This window comes from Cebus imitator, unplaced genomic scaffold (assembly GCF_001604975.1).
Source record: "Cebus imitator isolate Cc_AM_T3 unplaced genomic scaffold, Cebus_imitator-1.0 Scaffold464, whole genome shotgun sequence".
NCBI classification, from domain to species: domain Eukaryota; kingdom Metazoa; phylum Chordata; class Mammalia; order Primates; family Cebidae; genus Cebus; species Cebus imitator.
Window position 1 is genome coordinate 549615 of NW_016107779.1, and position 21526 is coordinate 571140.

At 43.1% G+C, this 21526-nt stretch overlaps 1 protein-coding gene across 2 annotated transcripts in view; it reads left to right on the forward strand.

Moving 5' to 3' along the window:
* ZZEF1 (zinc finger ZZ-type and EF-hand domain containing 1) overlaps positions 1-21526 on the forward strand; it is a 132671-nt gene that overhangs the window by 54393 nt on the left and 56752 nt on the right. Inside the window, exons 15-27 of one of the 2 annotated variants that reach the window (XM_017512181.2) lie at positions 198-367; positions 962-1095; positions 4352-4422; positions 5349-5463; positions 10016-10175; positions 11050-11171; positions 11280-11402; positions 12186-12352; positions 12437-12518; positions 13236-13437; positions 14861-15009; positions 16676-16916; positions 19838-19917. In XM_017512181.2, the coding sequence (XP_017367670.1) occupies positions 198-367; positions 962-1095; positions 4352-4422; positions 5349-5463; positions 10016-10175; positions 11050-11171; positions 11280-11402; positions 12186-12352; positions 12437-12518; positions 13236-13437; positions 14861-15009; positions 16676-16916; positions 19838-19917 (1816 nt within the window). The remainder of the gene's footprint in view (positions 1-197; positions 368-961; positions 1096-4351; positions 4423-5348; positions 5464-10015; positions 10176-11049; positions 11172-11279; positions 11403-12185; positions 12353-12436; positions 12519-13235; positions 13438-14860; positions 15010-16675; positions 16917-19837; positions 19918-21526) is intronic. The other variant, XM_037732700.1, reaches the window with a different exon arrangement.

The following is a 21526-nucleotide window of genomic DNA, read 5'->3' on the forward strand; positions in this document are numbered from 1 at the left end:
CAGTGGACAGAATCAGTGGGGTCTGTTTTCAGACTTCTAGTACAGTGTTCTTTCTGGTCCACCCTTCTTCCTCTCAGTTGGCATTATTTTCACCAAGCCTGATGCCTAGAGGAAAGTCCTTTGTAGACAGCTGTATGGCTTTGGAGAGTAAATGCAACTTGCCCTTTTGCTCTCTGATATTTTTTGTCTTTCTGTAGCCCAAGGGAAGAATGTGTCTCTGCCCAAACCCTGCTTCTGCAGCTCCTCCAGAGCTGCTTCTCCGTGCTGCAGGGAGATGTACTGGCTGCTTCTGAGAAGGAAAAGGCTCCAACCCAGAGCCCTAAAGGAGTAGAGGCTGCCAAGGAGCTGTACACACACTTGTGTGATGGTAGGGATTTGGGTTTTTTCTTTAATACAAGCCTGCGTAGGTAGCCTGGGGGCCTCTTTCTGTAGAGAATAAGGGTGTCCTATGATGATGCGAGTCAGAAATGAGTGTTTCCCCTGATGCTCTTTGGAGTTACTAGTTTGAGTTCAGGATCTATTCCTTCCTCGACTGACTTCTCTTCCTCCTGGTTTCAGATCTATAGCTATGTTATGTTGAGAGTCATTACTGTCGCACTATATGGAGCCTTAACTTCCACTGAGTTACTGAGATGAGGCTGATAGATAGGGGGAGAGATAGTAATGATAAGCTGAGGATGAAACTCATGGCCATCTGAAGTTGTATTTAAGGCTTTGCCAAACTATGTCTCAAAAGGATGGGGAAGTAATGACATAAAAACTGCTACATACAGTCTCTGTTTTAGTTAAATATAAGCAAAAAATAGTAATTTTTTAATACTGCCTGGCCTGTACAGAAATATTTCTTTGCTCTGTTATTAAGTACAAAATGGAGAGTAGTGAATTTATAGGCTTGTTCCCGCAGCTGTATACGTGAATAGATGGAATGTATGAAAGCTGATTCCGTTGTTTGTTTTATCAGTGGTAGACAGGGTGGATGGAGACTCTGTACCCATGGAGATATTAAAAGAAGAAGTCAGGAATACCCTTCTCAACGGGGCTGCCATCTTCTTTCCGAATCGGCAGACCCGACGGAACCATCTCTTCACCATGATGGTAATTATTAACTAAGAGTCTGGATTCAGTTTCTGAAGTCTGTGAGGATGAAATTTGTTAGGCTTTGTAATCTCTGAATATATTGTCTGTTGCAACTTCCCTTATGTTTATTAATATTATATGCAGAGCTTTGTGTGGGACAGATTTCTAAGGACATGGCACTCCACTCGAAGTGGGATGACAGATATTCCCAATCTGTATTTCATAATCTGATGTCTCACAAAGTGACAGTGTAGTCTCCTTCATCTTTATGACTTGCCTGCAATCATACTTTCTTTTTAACATTTTAACTTTTTATTATAGGGAAATTCAAAACAAATACCAAAGCCAACTAAATAGTATAGTGAATGCCCCCATCCCCCAAATAAACCTGTCACTTAGCTTCAACAGTTACAAACTCAGGATAACCTTGTTTTATCTACAACGTACCTCACCCCCGCTTTCCTCCTTTCCCCCCTGCCCATTATGAGTTCAAAGCAAATTGCTGACATTTTATTCATAAATATTTTAGTAAATATCTGTAAAAATAATACCACGTTCTTTTTTTTTTTTTTTTGAGATAGGTTCTTGCTCTGTTGCCCAGGCTGGAATGCAGTGGTACCATCACAGCTTACTGGGTTCTTGACCTCCCGGGCTCAAGCAGTTCTCCCACCTGAGCCTCCCAAGTAGCTGGGTCTACAGGTGCTGCCTAACTAATTTTTGTAGTTTTTGTAGAGATGGGTGTTGCCATATTGCCCAGGCTGGTCTTGAAGCCCAAGGCTCAAGTGATCCACCCACTTTAGCTTCTTAAAGTGCTGGGACTACAGGCATGAGCCACTCACCTGGCCATTGTCACCAAGTTTTAGTCCTAAATGGTTCTTGTCACTATCCTAAATCACTTCTTCGTGTTATTCAGACCTTAGTACTGGGGGTGAAAAATGCTTTTGGTATTTATAAGCACTGTGTTACCAAATGCAATATCCTATACAAAGATCCAGGTTTTTGATTCTGAAGGAAGTATTTCTATATGAAAATGAATATGATACATGAAAAAATATTAATGATAATGTAAAACAAAACAATTTTTCTCTCTAGGCCACATCAAAAACACCTAGGTAGAGGAACTTTAGAGGTTGCTGTGTTACCATGATGGTAAAATGTAGGAAACATGTGTATACCAAGGGGATAAATTAGAGAAATGTGTACAAGAAAGCAAAATTATGGGCCAGTCTTGCTTATGAACATAGAAGAACCCTAATGAAATATTAATTTACCAGTCCAACAACATACAAACAAAATTATGGCCAAGTTGGATTTACTCTGGAAATTCAGTGAAGGTTCAGCAGTAGAGAATCTGTAAATGAAATCAGAGAGGAAAAGAAATGTATCACTAAATGCAGAAAAAAATATTTAATAATATGAAATTCTAATGATTAAAACAATGAAACAATATGGTTTCTTTAGCAAACTGAAATAGAAGGAAACTCCTTTAATCTGGTGAAGGGTGTGTATCCAGAACCTATAGTAAGCCGTGTATTTGATGGTGGGTTACTGGAAGTATCCCTTTCACAATGGAAACTAAGACAAGGGTGCCCACTCATTGCTTCTCTTTGATGTTGTGTTGGAGAGCCTAGCTAGTGCTGTAGGACTTGGAAAAGAAGTGTTAAAAATAATGATCGGAAAGAATAAAACAAATATTTCTTTGTTTGGAGATGATTATAGATTTTTTTTAATGTCTGTGTAGTCAGGCAACTAATAGAATTATTTAAAAGAATTTGACAAAGAAAACTAGATACAGCATTTTAAAAAGGCATTTCTACTACAACAACCAATGAGCAAACATAAGGAAAGTGGTCTGTGGGATGCAGACTGGGATGTGTAAATAAGAGGGGGAATGAAAGAAGCGGAAAATGTGGTCCCTGATGGCAAAAGGCTGCAGTCTAATTGGAGACACCTGCCAAAAGCAAAAACTGCTTCCATATGCAAGAGGAAAATCCTGTTGAGGCTAAGAGATTGAGGAAGGTTTCAGACAAGAGGAAGGATATTTGTTTGTATAATATTCCAGCTATATATAAAATTTGCATATCAGCTTGAGGAATCACTTCTCACATTGTGAGTTATATAACCTTTGACAGCATCACTGGTAGGTGGGTGGGTCTCCATCCTGCTTGTTTGGTGCAAGCATTTACCAGGTAGCTGAGCAAATGATTATTTTCCTAGCACGTTTCCTACACAGAAAATAGAAACAGGACACACGACTTGTTGAATGACATTGGTGTCTTCTCATGCTGAGAAGTTAAATAGCACAGCCAACCTTTTATATAGTGCTAAGTGATTCTCTCTCCATCAGGTACCTCCTCAGTGTCTTCCGATACCGTACCCTCAGGAGATACTATTACTCTGGGGATGGCATGTCCAATGGTAAAAAGCATATATCAGCATGTGTCAGCCAGGCGCGGTGGCTCACACCTGTAATCCCAGCACTTTGGGAGGCCGAGGGGTGCGGATTGCCAGAGCTCAGGAGTTTGAGACCAGCCTGGGCAACATGGTGAAACCCCTCTTTACTAAAATACCAAAAATTAGCCGGGTGTGGCAGCATGCACCCATGGTCCCAGCTACTTGGGAGGTTGAGGCAGGAGAATTGCAAGAACCTGGGAGGTGGAGGTTGCAGTGAGCCGAGATCATGCCACTGCACTCCAGCCTGGGTGACAGAGCAAGACTCCGTCTCAAAAAAAAAAAGATGTATCTTTTTGAGGTCATTTTCCTAAGTAGGAAACCTGAACCTTGTGTTGACTTTGGCAGTGAAGAAAGTGAACCAGCCACCTTGTGTTTAGATGGCTTCCTCTTAGCACTTGACCAGGTTTTAGTTGAGTGCTGTGAGGTAGTCTCCTGACCCTAGCTTTCCTCATTTTTGGGAGCAGCGGGTGGTGATACTTTTTTTTTTTGAGATGGAGCCTCGCTCTGTCACCTCGCTGCAACCTCTGCCTCTCTAGTTCAAGTGATTCTCCTGCCTCAGCCTCCTGAGTAGCTGGGACTACAGTCGCACATCACCACCCCCAGCTGATTTTTATATTTTTAGTAGAGATAGTTTTTGCCATGCTGGCCAGGATGGTCTTGATTTCCTGACCTCGGGATCTGCCTGTTTTGGCCTCCCCAAGTACTGGGATTTCAGGCATGAGCCGCCGCGCTCGGCCAGGTGGTGATATTTCGTTGCTGCTCTAGGTCTCTGGAATGTCATGGAATAGATTTTCTGAATGTACAGTTTCTGGTTTTCTAGAAGAATGTCACCGAGCAGGAGCACAAGCAGTCCCTGCAGCTCACTTTCCGTTCACTGTGCACGTATTTTAGGTAAGTTGATGGTTTTTCATCGTCAATTAACCGAAATCTTTGCAAAGTTGTTTTCTTGAGCTCGCCCTTCCTTCCATATGCTGTCGGAGAAGTACTTCCTTCTGCTCAGCTAGAAAGCTGGGCCAAATAGTGGTAAAAGTGACCCAAATAGTGGTAAAATAATAATCTTGTTGACAGCCCGATCCAGTTCCCATCCGTTTTAAGACAGTTTAAAATCGAGCCGTTGAGGGTCTTTTTGAACACTTCAGTTTCCAAGTGATGTTTAGCAACTAAAACTGAAGCCAAATGAATTTAGGGTCCTGTATTTGTGTCTACATTAAAGCCAGCTGCAGAAGCACGGAATGATAGTTTGTAGAGGGACGTGTGCTGGGAGGGAGAACTTAGAGGTTTTTGCATGTTTTAAGTACCAGAGAAGCTAAATGGGCCTGTAGGCTTCATTACTAGAGGGGATAGACTCTTGAAGGAAGGGAGCCAATATCCTGAGCAGCTGCCTGCAGGTCAGACTCTACCTGGTGTGGCTCCCAGACTTAGAGGGCTCAGAATCCAGTAGCAAGGATGCTGAAAGGGTCTGGGGCTGTCCTGTGAGAACATCTGAAGACACAAGGAACGTTTAGCCAGGACTTTCAAGCTAGCAGTCCTGAGATTAGGTGTATTTCTCTTCGGTGGCCAAGGTGATTTATTCATCAGCTCCATACCTCAGGATCTCTTCTAGGACTGGAGGATTTGTGAGTGTGTGCTAATGAAGGACATGTGCACAGACAGAGGCATAGTCCCAGCTGGCTCCACAGCCTGTGTTCCTGACCCAGACTCCTCCTGTCTGGAGGAACTGACATTGAAATCTTTCTGCATTCTTTTTTGGAATCTTGTAAGACAGTATGAAATCTTTCTCCTGAAGCCAGGTGTCACGATAGTTTGTATCCTTTCAGTGACAAGGATCCAGGCGGCCTTTTGCTTTTACCTGAGAAGAACGACCTGGCCAACATGAACATCAGTGAAGTTCTGGCAGTCATGAACACTCTCCTATCTGTTGCTGCTCGAGAGGTATCTGATGGCCGCCACCCTGTTTTCCCTGCCTCATGCTTTTGGGAGCACATGATGCGGCAGTCTCTTGTGCCCCTCTTTGCCTCTGCAGTATGAACGTACTTTGTTGTGTTTTTTTCTGTTGTTGGTTTTTTTTCTGAGACAGGGTCTTGCTCTGTCACCCAGGCTGGGGTGCAGTGGCACAATCCCAGCTCACTGCCCCTTCTGCTTCCCAGGCTCAAGCAGTCCTCCCAACTCAGTCTCTCAAGTAGATGGGACCAAAGGCACCATGCCCAGCTAATTTTTAAGTTATTTGTAGAGACAGGGTCTCTCTATGTTGCCCAGGCTGGTCTTGGACTCCTAGGTTCAAGAAATCCTCCACTTTGGCCTCCCAAAGTACTGGAATTACAGATATGAGACACTGTGCCTGGCATGAATATAGTTTGTTATTGATCCTTACAACTGATCAAAAAGGTTTCCCAGCCAGTCCTTGCAAATGAGTGAGATCACACTTACTGTTCTTGGTAGTGAGCAAACAATAAAAACACAGAAGTGCACGGTAACACTTCCTGTGGAAAAAGAGGAGTGGATTTGTATCAGGTCCCCTTGTACCCCTTGTAGTGATTGTCAGTGAACCCAACACATAGTTGTGTGTTAGTGGTGTGAACTTTCAGGAAAACTACTTTGACGATAAAGAAGAAATTCAGCTCAGCGGGGCGCGGTGGCATGTGCCTGTAGACCCAGCTACTAGGGAGGCTGAGGCTGGAGGATCACTTGAGTCCAGGAGTTCTGGGCTGTAGTGCACTATGCCGATCAGGTGTCCGCACTAAGTTCAGCATCAATATGGTGACCTCCTGGGAGCGGGGGACCACCAGGCTGCCTAAGGAGGGGTGAACTGGCCCAGGTTGGAAACGGAACAGGTCAAAACTCCTGTGCTGATCAGTAGTGGGATTGAGCCTGTGAATAGCCACTGCACTCCGGCCTGGACAACATAGAGAAACCCCCCACACCACTGTCTCTAAAAAAAAAAAAAATTAAAAAGAAGACATTCAGGGCTGGACGCAGGGCCTCACGCCTGTAATCCCGGCACTTTGGGAGGCCAAGGCAGGTGGATCACCTGACTTTGGAAGTTCGAGACCAGCCTGACCAGCATGGAGAAACCCCATCTCTACTAAAAATGCAAAATGAGCCAGGCGTGGTGGCACATGCCTGTAATCCCAGCTACTTGGGAGGCTGAAGCAAGAGAATCACTTGAACCTGAGAGGTGGAGGTTACTGTGAGCCAAGGTCGCTCCATTGCACTCTAGCCTGGGCAACAGGAGCGAAACTCTATCTCAAAAAAAAAAAAAAAAAATTCAGATTTCTTAGCAATTTTGTGGACTAATCAAATCTGAAAGTATGTTATCTTTTTTCTGTGTTAATGATTTTTTTAAATTTGCCTTTTTTTGAAATATAAGGGATTTTTCTTTCTTAAATGTAGTTTTTGTTCCAAATGGATCAGTCACTTGGGATATTTGATAGAAATTAAGATTTCTTTGTCCCACCCTAAGTTACTGATTCAGAATCCCTAGGAATAGGGCATAAGAACCCGCATTTTTCTAATCACGCTGAGAGACTCTGAAGTGATGGCACCCTGCACTAGGAGACCAGGAACTACCTCCTTGGACTACATGTGGGAACCAGAGAGTTAGAGGAGATTTGGTGGTAGACTAATCCAAACCACAGCCTTCAGGTATCTAATGATGTGGACGTCAAGATAACTCATCTCTTATTTTGTGGCTGATAACTTATCTTGTATCTTTTGACTGGACTTAGTGTCTTTAAATCTCTTACATTTTTGCGGGTGCCTTACTATTTTTGAGTTGCTGTTAGAGCCATGATTTCATTCATTCCCAGCTGCCTGGTGTGATAGGCCATCAGCAGGCATCCCCCAGTTCACTGATAGGGACCTCAGTAGGCTGCCTAGGTTCTCATTTGCCAAGGTTGCTCTTAGGCTGACCGCTGTTTAGACCTAGTATTAATTTAGATCCAAGGTAACATTGACTTTATAAACCTCAACTTTGTTTTTGATCAAAAACTTTGCTCTATTTTTTGCCGTCAGATTAATTTTCTCTTACTTTCCACCTTCTGGCATATTTCCAGACTCTTCTGCCCATCTCTGAGTCTTCCTTTAAAAACTCAGTTCAGTCTACTGCTCATCAGTATGTGTTCTCAGCCCAGTTAGCCGTGGCTCCTTCTAATCTCCGTCCTTATTTCTGCCATTTCCCATACTTTCCCTTTCTTCTGGAACTCGTCTGCATTCTGCCTGTTTCTCAGGTCCCTGAAGCCTGAACTAAGTTCTTTCCTCACCAGTCTGTCTTCTGTGGTTGCATCGTCAGTGCCATCGGGCAGAAAACTTCAGCCTTCTCACTTGGTTCTCACAGGCATCAATTCTGCCCGCCTGTGCGGAGCGGGTAGGTAGTCCTGGTAGAGCCAGGACTGAAACCAGGGCTGTTCGGCTCAGAGTCTTGTCCTGTCTCCACTAGGTAAGGTAGGCCAGACTTATTTTAAGTTGTATGTGGAGTAATGAGATAGCATTTGCCCAAGAGAATTTCCTGTAATCGTAGACCATTTGGAGATCAGACATGTGTCTTTTCTTCTCTTTCACGTACCTGTGGTACAAAAGCTGTAGGTGTCATAGAACCTCCTTGCTAGAGATGCAGCTATTAATGTGTTTCCCTGAATTCTCCTTCAGTAAAAGACATTGATGGTTATACAAAAGAGTTAGGGTTCAATTAGGAAAAAAAAATTTAAAGGTGATCAGAAGTGTACCTAGTCTGAAATTCTCACGAATCTGTTAAATTCAGCAAAGACCCACTGAATGCCTGAGGTGTGCTAGGCCCTGTGCTAGGCTACAGGGGTTACAGTGATAACCAAACACAGTCTTGAGGAGCCAGTACGTAATCAGGCAGTTGTAACAAAGCAGCAAGCACCATCAAAGTGAGCCTGGGGTCGAGGGACACGGAAGTGCGTACCTGACCCTGTCTGGTGGAGGTGGGGAGTGGAGCTGGGGAAAGGCTTTCTGGAGAAGGTGATGCTGGAGCTCAGTTCAAGACCATGAGTAGGATTTAACCAAGAAAAGAGGATGGAGGCATTGTATGTGGAGGCAGTGGCATGTGCAGAAGGCTGGTGATGAGACGGGGAGGAGTAGGTATCTGAAGAGGAGAATGATGATGGAGAGACTCTGAGCGTGCCAGGCGCATGGTTCTGGTAGGGCTGCAGGTGATGAGATCTGGTTGTGCCTCAGGAGATGAGTCAGTGCTGGAGACTCTGCAGTCAGTGACAAGCAGCTTCTAGTTGAAGCCATAGCTGTAAATGGCATCACATCACCCACGGGCATCTTAAGAGATATCTGCAGAGAAGGGGCAGCCAGGAGAGTAAGAAGTGGCAGGAAAAAATTCAGGGGACACAGACCTGAGCGGGGAGAGTTTAAAGAGGGACAGTGGTCAGCAGTCTCCAAGGTCAAGTGGAGGGGCTTTGTCCTCTAGGTGGTAACTGATGTCTTTGAAGAGTAGTTTCACAAGAAGCAGTAGAAGGGAAGGAAGAGGAAAAGCGCAACCAGACCAGGTGCTGGAACGTTTTTAAAGAGTATGTGTAATGGACAGCTGAAAGAAACAACTGTCTCTTACAAGGACTAGCTATGACCAGTATCTCTGATGTCCAGTCCCCTCCATCCACTTGCCTTTTCATGGCTCGCTCCGTCTCTTCCTTGCCAGACGGAATCATCATTCTGAAGTTTGTGTTCACCGTTTCCTTATTCTTCTTTCTGGTTGTTCCTACACGGCACATCTGTATTGCCTGGTTTTTACCTGCAATGGAATCATACAGCGTACAGTCTTCCGTGTTGTTTTTTCACTCGTGTTTTTGAGGTTCTTCCATGTTGTTTTTTTGCTGCTGTTTGTTTTCACTGGTGCACAATATTCTCTTTATGAACATTGCACAATTTATGTATCCATCTTACTTTGGAGGGATTGTTGAGGTCCGGCCTGGGGCAGTTAATCCCATGACAGAAGCAGACCTTGTAGTTCCGTTTTATTTATTTTAGTTTCTTTATACCTTGTGGTTCTTATGTGCAAGAGTTTATCTCTAGAGGCCAGATAACTCTTCAAAGAAACCCTTGTCAACAAAGATGATGGTTAGAAAGCCATAGAGACACAAATAATTGTTTTTTTAAGATGGGAGAGATTTGACTGAAGGCTTGAGGGAAGGAGCCAGAGAAAGGGGATTTTAAGATATAAGAGAAAGGAGAGCTGCCCGAAGAGCTACCCAGTGGGGCAAGGTTCCTGAGGTGGCAAAAGGAGATGCCATGTGGAGTAAAAACATTTGTAAAGGTTCCAAAAAGCTGGAGAGAAAGAGGGGCGTTTTCATAATAGCATCTTTCTTGGTCACTGCTGGGTTGAAAGCTGTTTCATGACTGTTCCCCATAACCATAGAATGTTTTTGCTGGTGGCAGCTGCTGCTCTAGAAAATGCCCTTGGCTATGCTCTGTGAATGGCCTTGTCATGGACACTTTCTATTTGTCTCCTCCCTTGTAGTGTGAGCTGTTAATGCTCAGTGGGGCCCCAGGGGAGGCTGGCTCTGTGCTCTTCTCCCTGTTCTGGTCCGTCCAGGGCAGCCTGCTATCCTGGTGCTACCTGCAGCTGAAGAGCACGGACTCTGGAGCCAAAGATATTGCCGTGGACCTTATTGAAAAATGTGAGTTTCAACATGGAAACAGATGGGCATTTGGGTTTTGACTCTGAGCGTGTTCTCTTCTTTAGTAACTCATGCATTGACTGTGCATATGGCTTTCTTTATTACAATTCACATTCTTGGACTGGTTGGTCTAATTAAAATAGAATTCTACAGCATGTCTTTTTGTCCAGAGTTTCCTGTCTGAATGTGATGGTATGCCTAAGTATTTTTATTGCAGAATTAGATCGTTTCACAGCCTAAACATTGCTTCTGCAATCATACAGCACTTTTACATGATGTCTCACTCCTTAGGAGAGTCTATGCCTGTTTTAATCATCTAAAAATGAAAGTCTTAAATTTTAAAAATCTAAGGTGTATGAACATTCCTGTGACCTTGGCTAATTACTGAGAAAAATTAGATTCATGTTCTGTAAACTCACAGAAAATTATATGAAACCCAACAGGTACCAACAAATTATATGTGAAAGTTCAGTACCATCAAACTTGGTCCCAGCAGCTGTGACGAAAACACTTATGTTGGGTCCTGCCACCTAGAGGTTGGCCTGTTAGACTGGTATACCTCATGCATGGCCCCTTGTAAACAGAAGGAAAAGGAGAGGCTGACAGCTGGGTTAATCAACCATGAAACTTCATTTCCAGAAATGCCCTTCCACTTCATCAAAAGAGACAAAAACACAACATCCCATTCAGAGCAGTCTTTTTCTGAAATTCGCACTGCTCCTTCCTCCCAGAGGAATGCATCAGGGTGACACTTCATGGCCTGCGGTCTTTGCTGTGGAGTCTCCTCCACAGCTTCTGTAGTCCTCTTTGTCTTTGTCCATGCATGTGATATTTCTGCTATATAAAATATTAATTAATTTCTTTGTTTTGGTAGATGTGGGACAGTTTCTGGCAAGCATGAGAGTGATCTTGGAATCCCTTTTGTCACAATATAGTGGAAAAACCATAGTAGAAAGATTATGTAATTCCGTCTTTTCAATGGCAGCTCGTCAACTGGTAAGAAAAAGGGGCAGTTATTTGTAATGAGCCTGAAGGGGGCTGGGGATCTGCGTCCCCAGGCGTAGCCTGAGGTGGACACTAAGTACTTCATCCATCTTCTGGTAGGTTATCTTCCTGCTGGACTTCTGCACTTTAGACATCTCACACTGCACGCTCTTGAGAGAGTTCAGTGCCCTCACAGGACTGTTGAAGAAGCTCTGTGGTGACCCCGAAGGAGGACTGACTAAGGTAACTGGAGTCAGCACTTGAGCCTGCCCTGCGTTCTCTCTGACTGCTGACTGCACACAGACACAGCTGAGTGGCCTCTGGAAGGCTCCCTGTATTTTACCAGCGGTCCTGCCAACAAGAGTAATGCCAGTCCGGGTTGATCTGGCATGGTCAGCATTAGAAAGGAGACACAGAGAAAAAGCTGTAGAGATGAATCTCATCATTTTGTAGTTTATGAAGTTATATAAATACCATGTAAGTGAACAACCAAATTGAAGTCTAAAAGAGAAAATGTATGTTGAAAGGCAAATTAGAAGGTTTTATCTTTAGAAGAAATTTCTCCTTTACCTAATTTTGCATATGTAATGTTTAATCACTGTCTCATATGAGTTTCACAACAACTCTGTGATAGTAGAAACGATATTGATATTTAATAGGTAAAAAAACAAAAAAAGCAGGGGGAGGAACGGAGAGTGGGTCCAGATCTGCCAGTGTCCCAAGTAGGAATGTGAGGTCTCTAAACTCCTAATTCAGTGCTTTTTCTGCTGGAAATTCACACTGGTAGTGATTTGTAAGAAGTAGTTCTGTTGTAGTTAAAGGTAGTCTAGTAAAAGCACTTCTGCTCTGCCGAATGATGGATGTGTGTGGATCTGTCGGTGAAGATGGGCATGTCAGGTACGTCTTCGAGCCTGCGTGATGGTTTGTGCATCTGCCTGGAGCACTGATAGAGAAACAGTCTGCTGCGTGTGGCTGCGTGTAGAGTGATGAGAACCTTTTTTCCTCCCGGCTCATCTGTTTTCATAGCTGGATGTTGAGACCTGGCAACAGGAGCAGCCTGTGGTGTTACATACGTGGACTAAGGAATCTGCCCACAACTATGAAAATAACTGCCATGAGGTATCCGTCTTTGTGAGCCCAGGAGCAACCTATTTTGAGGTGGAATTTGATGAGAGGTGTGAAACTGAAAAAAGGTAAGACCTACATGTTCTTTCTCCCCCAAGAAATAATAGGTCAAAAATGTGAGAAGGAAGGTAATAGAGATTATGCTGTCGCAGGTATGATTATCTGGAATTTACTGACGCTAGAGGTCGGAAAACACGCTACGACACAAAAGTTGGCACTGACAAGTGGCCCAAGGTGAGTGAGAGGCCCAGAAGAGGAACCTGCTTCTGCACCAATGCTTTCCTTTTGTCAGCCTTCAGGGGGCAGTAGAGGTATGGTCTTCGAAGGGAGGCATTTATGTGACACTTCTGGGAAAGGAAGGATTTATATCAGTCTGTCACTTGTTTTGTGTTAATTTTTTGGCACACAGCCCTGCCTGTTTATGTCTTGTTGATAGCTGCTTTGTTTGGCACTGCAGTGGCAGAGTGGAGTAGTTGCAGCAGACAGTGTCTAGAGTGAGAGCTTTCATCCATAGCAGGAAGGGCTGGTGGGTCTAGGGGGTAGCCCAGACCTGGGTGACCGCCGAGAGTCTGCCTCCCAGGTAGATCTGCTTGAGCTTTTGGGCTGGAGGTCAGTGCTGCCTCAGACTGTTGACCTTCTCTCCACGGTCAGTGATGTTGGCGGGAGCAGAGGCATGGAAATGTGACCACTGGCCGAGCAGGCAGTAGACAGACGGTCACACAAGGTGTCGAAAGCTCAGCAGCAGGGTTCTGCCAGCTCTCCTTCTTCATGGGGTCCGGTTGTGAATTTGCTGTTTCCGTCACCCCTCTGTACATTTCTCCATTAATAGTTTTGGACATGTGGTACTAGAGATCAATTTTAAACTAAAGATGTTTCTAGTCATGAACAGCATGTTTATTTCGGAAACACTCCTCTAATCGGTTTGACCACATGACTTCTGTCTGTCTCTAGAAAGTGACCTTCAAGGCCGGTCCTCGGTTGCAGTTCCTCTTTCACTCTGACAGCAGTCACAACGAATGGGGCTACAAATTCACTGTCACTGCCTATGGCCTGCCCGATGTTGCCGTGTCTTGGGGGCTGGATTTACAACTCCTTGTCTCCCGGCTCATGGGACGCCTAGCATCCCAGTGCATGGCACTCAAGTCTGCACATCGTAAGTCCACATCCGTGTTCCTTCCCTTCTTAACACCCACATGAAGTGCAAGGTGCATGCTTGCTGTTTGGTAGGTCGTCTCCACCTAATGGCTGGGGATCAATAACATTCCCTTTCAGTTTCCCTTAAACCAGAAGAACAAAGTGTCCACCCGACACCATTGTCACGAAGCTTTTTGCCTTAAACTTTGGAACATAGCACAAAGGATGCCATCGGTTCTGTGTCTATGGAGGATAGCAGGTTTTTTGGGCAACACTATCTTCCTTGTTTTGTAAGTAGTTATAGGTATAGTTCATCCAGAAGGCAGGAATATAGAATAAGTTAATTGCATGTCCTTTAAATATGTGAATATTTATGTAAATATATGTAGATATGTGAATATGGATTTTGTTTTAAAGTTATTTGTTCAGGGCTGAGTGAGGTGGCTCATGCTGGGAATCCCAGCACTTTAGGAGGCCAAGGTGGGAGGATTTCTTGATCCCAGGTGTTCAAAACCAGCCTGGGCAGCATAGTGAGACCCCTATCTTTACAAAAAAAATTAAAAATTAGCTAGGTGTGGTGGCATGTGCCTTTTGTCTCAGCTACTTGGGAGGCTGAGGCAGGAGGATCACTTGAGCCCAGGAGTTGGAGGCTGCACTGAGCTGTGATCACACTGCTGTACTCTAGTCTGGGTAACAGAGTATCTATCTCTTGGAAAAAAAGGAAAAAGGAGAAAAATTTGTTCACTTTAGTTATTTATTTAATTATTCCAAGGAACAAGAATTATAGAATAAAACTTTCTACTGTATTTTATTTCTTAACCATTTCTTGAGTTTTTCCAATTTTAGAAGTAAAACATCATAGAAAAATTATGTAATGGAAAGAAACAAAGGAGAATAGGATCATCCTTAATCGTGATGCTGAGAAGTAACTAATTTTTTTTTCATATTTCTGCAAGACAGAAAGAAATAACTATTAGCGTTTTTATTTCCACCTGTTCTTTCTCTGTGCCTATTTTAAACACATCAGTGCTGGATGTTTGTTATTTGCTACAGAATTAAGTTTACAAATTGTGGATGTTTTTCCATAATTAAATGTTCCTGAATGGCCTCGTGTTATATGCCAGAGATGGTTCATATCCTGTTTTCAGCTTACTGTAAACAGATTAGTCATTTCAAAGGTACCTTGTAGCTGAAGTTCTTGTACTGTTGTTCCACAGAACAACAGTATTTCAGGACTTGCTGGTTTAGCTTAATCTGTGATATGTGTTTACAGAGTATCACAATTGCATTCTGGTATGTGGGTGAATTTTCTCTAAGTTTTGATTTTTTTAAACCTTTTCTTTCTACCCATTTTTTAAAACCTTTTTTTTTTTTTTTTTTTTTTCAAAGATTCTCAATATATTAAGGCAAAAATAGAACTCTCTTACGTCATCTCTTTCTAGAGTTGGGAAGTAACATGGCAATACCTCAGGCAAAAATGGCATTAGTCCTAAACTCCCCTCTGTGGAAACCTGTCTTCAGGCATCAGATTTGCCCAGAGTTGGAATTAGAAGCAAGTTGGCCCACCCACCCACACCAGGACAGTAAGGAGGTACTTACTCTTCTATTCTCTTTCTATTTACACTGGAAACTGCCTATAAGTATTTATTATTTTATGTTGTAAACACTAGTGATTCTGTCTTCCTGTCCCCATGAAGCAGTTAGCTTCTTGAGGCCAGAAACTATACCTTGTTAACTTGTGAATTCCACTGTGACCCACAGGGGCCAGTGCACAATAGGTGCTGAGAAATACTGACTGCATGACTTGGGTGACATGGAAGAGGCGCACAGTAAATCTCTGTTGATGGAGATAGCAGACAAACAACTGAGTGTACTTCTAGCGCCTGCTGAGTCTGGCTTTAGAGGAATGATTTGTGCTATACCTTTTGTTCAGCATAGACTCACAGCTCATGATTTAGGTGTATAATATTTTAAAACTACAAAGTTTGCCCTGTCTCTATTTTTCACCCCTTCTTCCCTCTATTTCTCTATTCTACTTTTCTTCCTTTCCCTCCCTGCCCTGCCCCACGTTATTCAGTAGTTAAGGGCCAAATCCAGGGCTCCTGCTCAGCTCCTGTTCTCCTTGCCTCTGTTCAACTTGGCTCCTTCAGACCCTGTCTTCTTTGGATCCGTGCTAGTCCACTGTCTTCTCTTACATCTCACTGCCCACCTGCCTCCTGCACTGACTTCTTGTATTCCTCCTTCCCTAAAGGGCAGGCTCTATTCAGGCTTTCCTCCCTTCCCACAGCCCAAGACTTCGTCCTCCCTACTGTCTTCTGTCACGTTGCGGCACTAATTCCTAATATCAGTATCCAGGTCTGACTCTTCTCCCCGCTCCCAGTTCCTGTTTCCTGTGAGGCATTCCCATTGAAGTGTCCTGAGTCCCCATCACTCAGAGGTGTAAAACCAAAGACTGGTGACTTCTGTGATTGTCACTGTCTTCCCAGCCCTGAAGCCACTGCTCCCTAGCATGCCCTGTCCTCACCTGTCTCCCCATTCCGTCCAGTCAGCTTGCAGGTCCTGTGGATTCTTCCTCATACTGTTCATCTCTGTCCTTTCCTCTGTCTGCATCTTTATCCAGGCCCTCATTCGCACCTGCCTTATGACATTGGTACCTACCAAGTTTTTTTGATAATCACTGCTTTATCTTGTCATTCCACTGCCCAGCACCGTTAATGGCTCCCCGTTGCCCACAGGGTGAAGTCTAACTCCTCAATGTGACAGTCAAGGCTCTCTGCAGTCTCCTTTCACCTTACCTCTCTGACTCTAGTTCCCATCACTCCCCAGCTGAGACTTCAGGCCAGGTCAGTCTCCCCACTGACTCGTAACCTCTGCTAATGGTTATGCTTATCAGGGCCGAATCTGCCAGTCCTTCAGGGTCCAATCCAAAGTCCATATCCTCCAGGAGGCTTTTCCTAACTCCTTTAACCTGCCAGGATCTCTCTCCTTTGAACTCTCAGCATTGGGTATCCCTTCTAGGCATTTGGCACTTGATAATCTTTTGCTTTATGGGAATGCTAGTTTTATTGCTTTTACTGTTTTATTTATGTTTATCTTGTTTTAACTCAACTCTCTGTCTGGTCTTCCTAAAAATAGATGTAAACTTCTGGAGAGTGTTCACTCTGTTTTATACTTCTGCTTTGGCCTAGTAGTTTGCTCAATAAATTTTATTTTTGAATGAATGTGTTAAATGTGATGGGCTTATTTTCTGTTTCCAGGTTAAGAACATTCCTGACGACCCCTGCCGCCATTTTCTTCTTGATTTTGCCCAGTCAGAGCCTGCTCAGAACTTCTGTGGGCCATATTCAGAACTTTTCAAAGGATTTATACAGGCATGTAGAAAACAGGCCCCAAAGACAGATATAGTTGCTGGTTCCACTATTGATCAAGCTGTGAACGCCACCTTTGCTGCTCTGGTGTATCGCACTCCAGATTTATATGAGAAGCTGCAAAAATATGGTAACTTTATTACAGGGAATATTTTTGATCTGAAGGCTAATTGCTAAGTTTTAAGAAAGCCTATCTTAAGTGAACATTTTTAAATATTTGAAAAAATGAATACATTTCTATAACTGTAAACATCATCTTGTTAGTCCAACTTTGCCTATTAGAAGATTCATGGCCAATTTTATGGTTAGCAAAGTATCATGTGCAGCACCTAACCTGGACTTGCAGAATTAGCAGGCAGTTTGTCTTTATCCAGAATTCTCATGGAAAACCGCTAAGAAATTTATTGGAAAGAAACCTTACCTTGGGTCATGGTCCCAGTGCAAAAACTTAGAAGTTGTGCAGCTTCAGGTTAATCAGACACCCTTTCTGCACCTCAGTTTCTTTATCTGTAAACTTGGTTTAAGGTTGATTTGCTCAAACATTCTAAGAAATTCCGGTTAAAACCGCAGATGTTTAAGTTCTTGAATGTAGTAAAAACCAAGGAGGAAACTGTAGGTTTTACCTGTTAACCTTCAGCTGGCTTGCAGCGTCTTGGTAGCATCACCCCGCGAGACTTCCTTTGCTGATAGCCTTCTCCTCCTCACCTCTTTTCCTCATGTTTCCTAGGGATGCCATCTCTGTATTTACCCTATATGTAGCCTGCCGCCTAGCAGGACCCACAAGGAGGGAGAGTCTCTCTCTACACTCATTCTTATTCAGGGAAAAAGTGTTTCAAACCCTACCTAGAGATGAGGTATGGGTTTTCCTAAGCACCTGGCAGGGCATGTGTTCTTTACACAGTGCAGGTGAAATAAGCAAAACTGGAACTTCCTTCCATTAGAGTGAGTACTTGACTACTGCTCATTTTGTTTTATTTTATTTTATTTTGAGATGGAGTCTCACGCTGTCACCCAGTCTGGAGTGCAGTGGTGCGATCTCAGCTCACCACAACCTCTGTCTCCTGGGTTCAAGTGATTCTCCTGCCTCAGCCTCCCAAGTAGCTGGGATTACAGGCGCCTGCCACCACACCCAGCTAATTTTTGTATTTTTAGTAGCGACAGGGTTTCGCCATGTTGGCCAGGCTAGTCTCGAACTCTTGACCTCAGGTGATCCACCCGCCTTGGCCTCCCATAGTGCTGGAATTATAGGCGTGAGCCACTGCGTCTGGCCTCATTTTGTTATTTTCGATATTTTTATTCCTACCACCTTTATTGCTCAGTCCTTTGGATTTCACGCTGCAGAATTTATTTTCTAATTGTTAAAACATCTTGAGTACATCCCCAGATCTTAATATCTCCTTTAAAAAGCTGCTCAAATAAAACTGCATTGAGACATGAGTGATTTATGGAAACAAATGTCATATGGAAGAATTTCTCTCTGCTAAAGAATGGAGAGAGTGATGTAACCTGTGTAAGTTAGGGCAGGGAGAAGTCAATATGTATTTTTGTAATCAAATTATAGTAAGAAAGCTGGATAATCTTCTTACTTGAGGGAATTTTCAGTAGAGGGATAAAAGCTTGTGGGTTCCAAGCTGAGAAATAGAAGGCGTCCTGCTGTGGGAAAGTTCAGGCTGTGTTCAGATATCACATATGTGTTTGCAGAGGAGAAAACACACAGTCAGCTGTGGGAACTAGAAATGTCCTTCTGTATGCAGGTTGTTTCTAGAATGCCTGCCATGGTTGGTTTGAAGGAGGCAAGGCTTGTCTTAGTTCTTTCTATCTCTGCTTTTACAACATTGATACAGATATTGTATGTCCAAGGACTATTTCTGAGTTCTCTAAGACCGAACTACTTTGAGAATGGTCTTTGTCTAGCAAATTTGCTCATCTTTGTCTAAAATCGGTCGCTCTTCTGGGTTAGAAAGGTCAGGGAGGAGTCTTTCAACTTAAATATAAGCTTCATGAGGGCAGGAACTTTGTCTGTTTTTCTCAGCATAGCATTCCCAGTGTCTGGTGTAGACCCTCGTGTATTCTAGGGCTTCAGGAAATACTGCATTGTAACATAGATGCAAAAGAGAGCTTCACACTGTTCTAGTATATTACCTTTTGGGTTTTAGATGAAGATAAGGGGCAAGCCTCATAGATCTTTCTTTAAAAATTTTTTTTGTTATTTTTCTAATTATAAAAAAAGTACCTATTTATATAGAAACTTAAATATAGCAAAGCTTAAAATAATTATCAACTACAGTCTCACCACTTAGAACCTTTATGAACATTATTCTATGTACCTGCACTTTTATCTAGGTATATTCGTATATGTACGTAGACATTTTTGTTTGCTTGTTTGTTTTTAGAGACAGGGTCATGCTCTCTTGCCCAGGCTGGTCTTGAACTCCTGGCCTCAAGCAGTCCACCTGCCTCAGTCTCCCAAAGCACTGGGATTGGAGTTTGAGGCTGCAGTAAGCTATGATGGTGCCACTGCACTCCAGCCTGGGTGATAGAGCAAGACGCTCTTAAAAAATTTTTTTTAAACAAGAATAATAAAAATAAGCAGTGCTGGGACTGTAAGCATGAGCTGCTGTACTGGGCTCCATGTTTTAAATATATATACTCTCTTTACACAAGATTATTTTGTTTATACTGTTTCATAAACTGCTTTTTTACTTAATATACCATGAACTTTCTTCTTTATCAATAATGAACTTTTTTACTCACTGTTAATATTTTTAAATTTTTACTTTTAGTATTTTTTACATTTTACTTTTAATATTTTACTCACTTTTACAATAATTTCTATTTTAGAAGTTATTAGTTTGAAATAACACAAAAACCCATACAGGTATTTGTGGCTTAATGGATTATTTTTTTCCCTAAGTCTTTCTTACCACCCCCAATGTGTGACTGTCAGGAGGAGTTTTTCTGTACTTCAGATTTAGAAGGTCTTTAGTGTTAATGTTGCAGTAGTGACTTGTGTTACCTGAATGTAATCTTCATCTCTGCTTCTTTCCCCAGTCAACAGTGGAGGCAGAATAGCCCTGAGTGAAGAGTTTGCACAGGTTTATTCCTTGGCAGATGGGATTCGAATATGGATGGTAAGATTTTCCTTTGCATGTGATTTTGATATATTTTAGGTTTTCTGCCATGACATCATGGAATCTTTAAGATGAATTGTTCTTTTCTCAAGAATATGACTTCAGGGTTTTTGTTAAGCTAAAGTTTAGTGACGTGAATAGATGTAAAATAATTTACAGCCCTTGAAATCATAGTCAGGACAGTGCTGAGCATAGAGGAATGGGATTTAGTTGGGCCTCCCCCAGTTCCTGCATGGAGCCCCACAGATCTACAGGAAGAGCACGGCTTTACATACGGTAGCCATGACAGTTTTAGGTGGAGGAGAAAAGAGACCTTTCAGATCTGCGTTTTAGAAAAGTGATTCTGCAGCAGGATTTGTAACAACAGTCACCTGGAAGAACCAAGTGTCCATTGGTAGGAGGACAGGCAGATATTGTGTGTCATTGTATAGCACTGTGTCACAGTGTAAATATGATACACTGTGTTACAATAAAAGCGAAGGAAATAGAGCTGCATGTGTCAGCTCCCACAAACTCTGATGAATAAAAAAAGCAAGTTGTAGAAGAACACATCAGTATGATTTTACACAAACCCAATCCATGTGATACGTACATAAATATGTAGTAAAATTACACAGATGCATGGTAGTACCAAACACCAAACTCAGAAGAATTGTTTGTATTTCTTGGGCATGGAGATGAGTCCCTACATAGTAGTAGTATTCTCTTTTCTTTTTTCTTTTTTTTTTTTTTTTTATTTTATTTATTTATTTATTTTTTTTGAGACGGAGTTTCACTCATGTTACCCAGGCTGGAGACAGTGGCATGGTCTCAGCTCACTGCAGCCTCTGCCTCCTGGGTTCAAGTGATTCTTCTACTTCATCCTCCTGAGCAGCTGGGATTACAGGCGCCCAACACCACACTCAGCTAATCTTTGTATTTTTTTTTTTAGTAGAGATAGGGTTTTACCATGTTGGCCAGGCTGGTCTCAACCTCAGGTGATCCACCCACTTCAGCGTCTCAAAATGCTAGGATTACAGGCATAAACCACCATGCCTGGCCAGTATTCTTTATATATTTATCTGCATCCTACGTGTTACATAGTAATGGGGGTGGGAGAATCTGTCAATAACTGGGTAGAGGATGGATGACGAAATTGAAAGCAGAAGGCTACTTGCAGGAGTTATAGGAGGATGGCTTCTGCAGTGTAGGGGAGGAAATGATCAACAGGACTTTGTGACTGCTGTGAGTGGGGAACAGGAAGAAGGAATTTAGGACAGTTCTTAGGTTCCTGGCTTGGGTCACTTGGTGGGTGGTAGAAACATTGACCAGGATAAGAAAAATGCTCTTGGGCTGGGCGCGATGGCTCAACGCCTATAATCCCAGCACTTTGGGAGGCCAAGGCGGGCAGATCATGAGGTCAAGAGATCAAGACCATCCTGGCCAACATGGTGAAACCCGTCTCTACTAAAAATACAAAAATTAGCTGGGCGTGGTGGCGCATGCCTGTAGTCCCCGTTACTTGGGAGGCTGAGGCAGGAGAATTGCTTGAACCCGGGAGGCAGAGGTTGCAGTGAGCCGAGATCACGCCACTGCACTCCAGCCTGGCGCCTGGCGACGCAGCAAGACT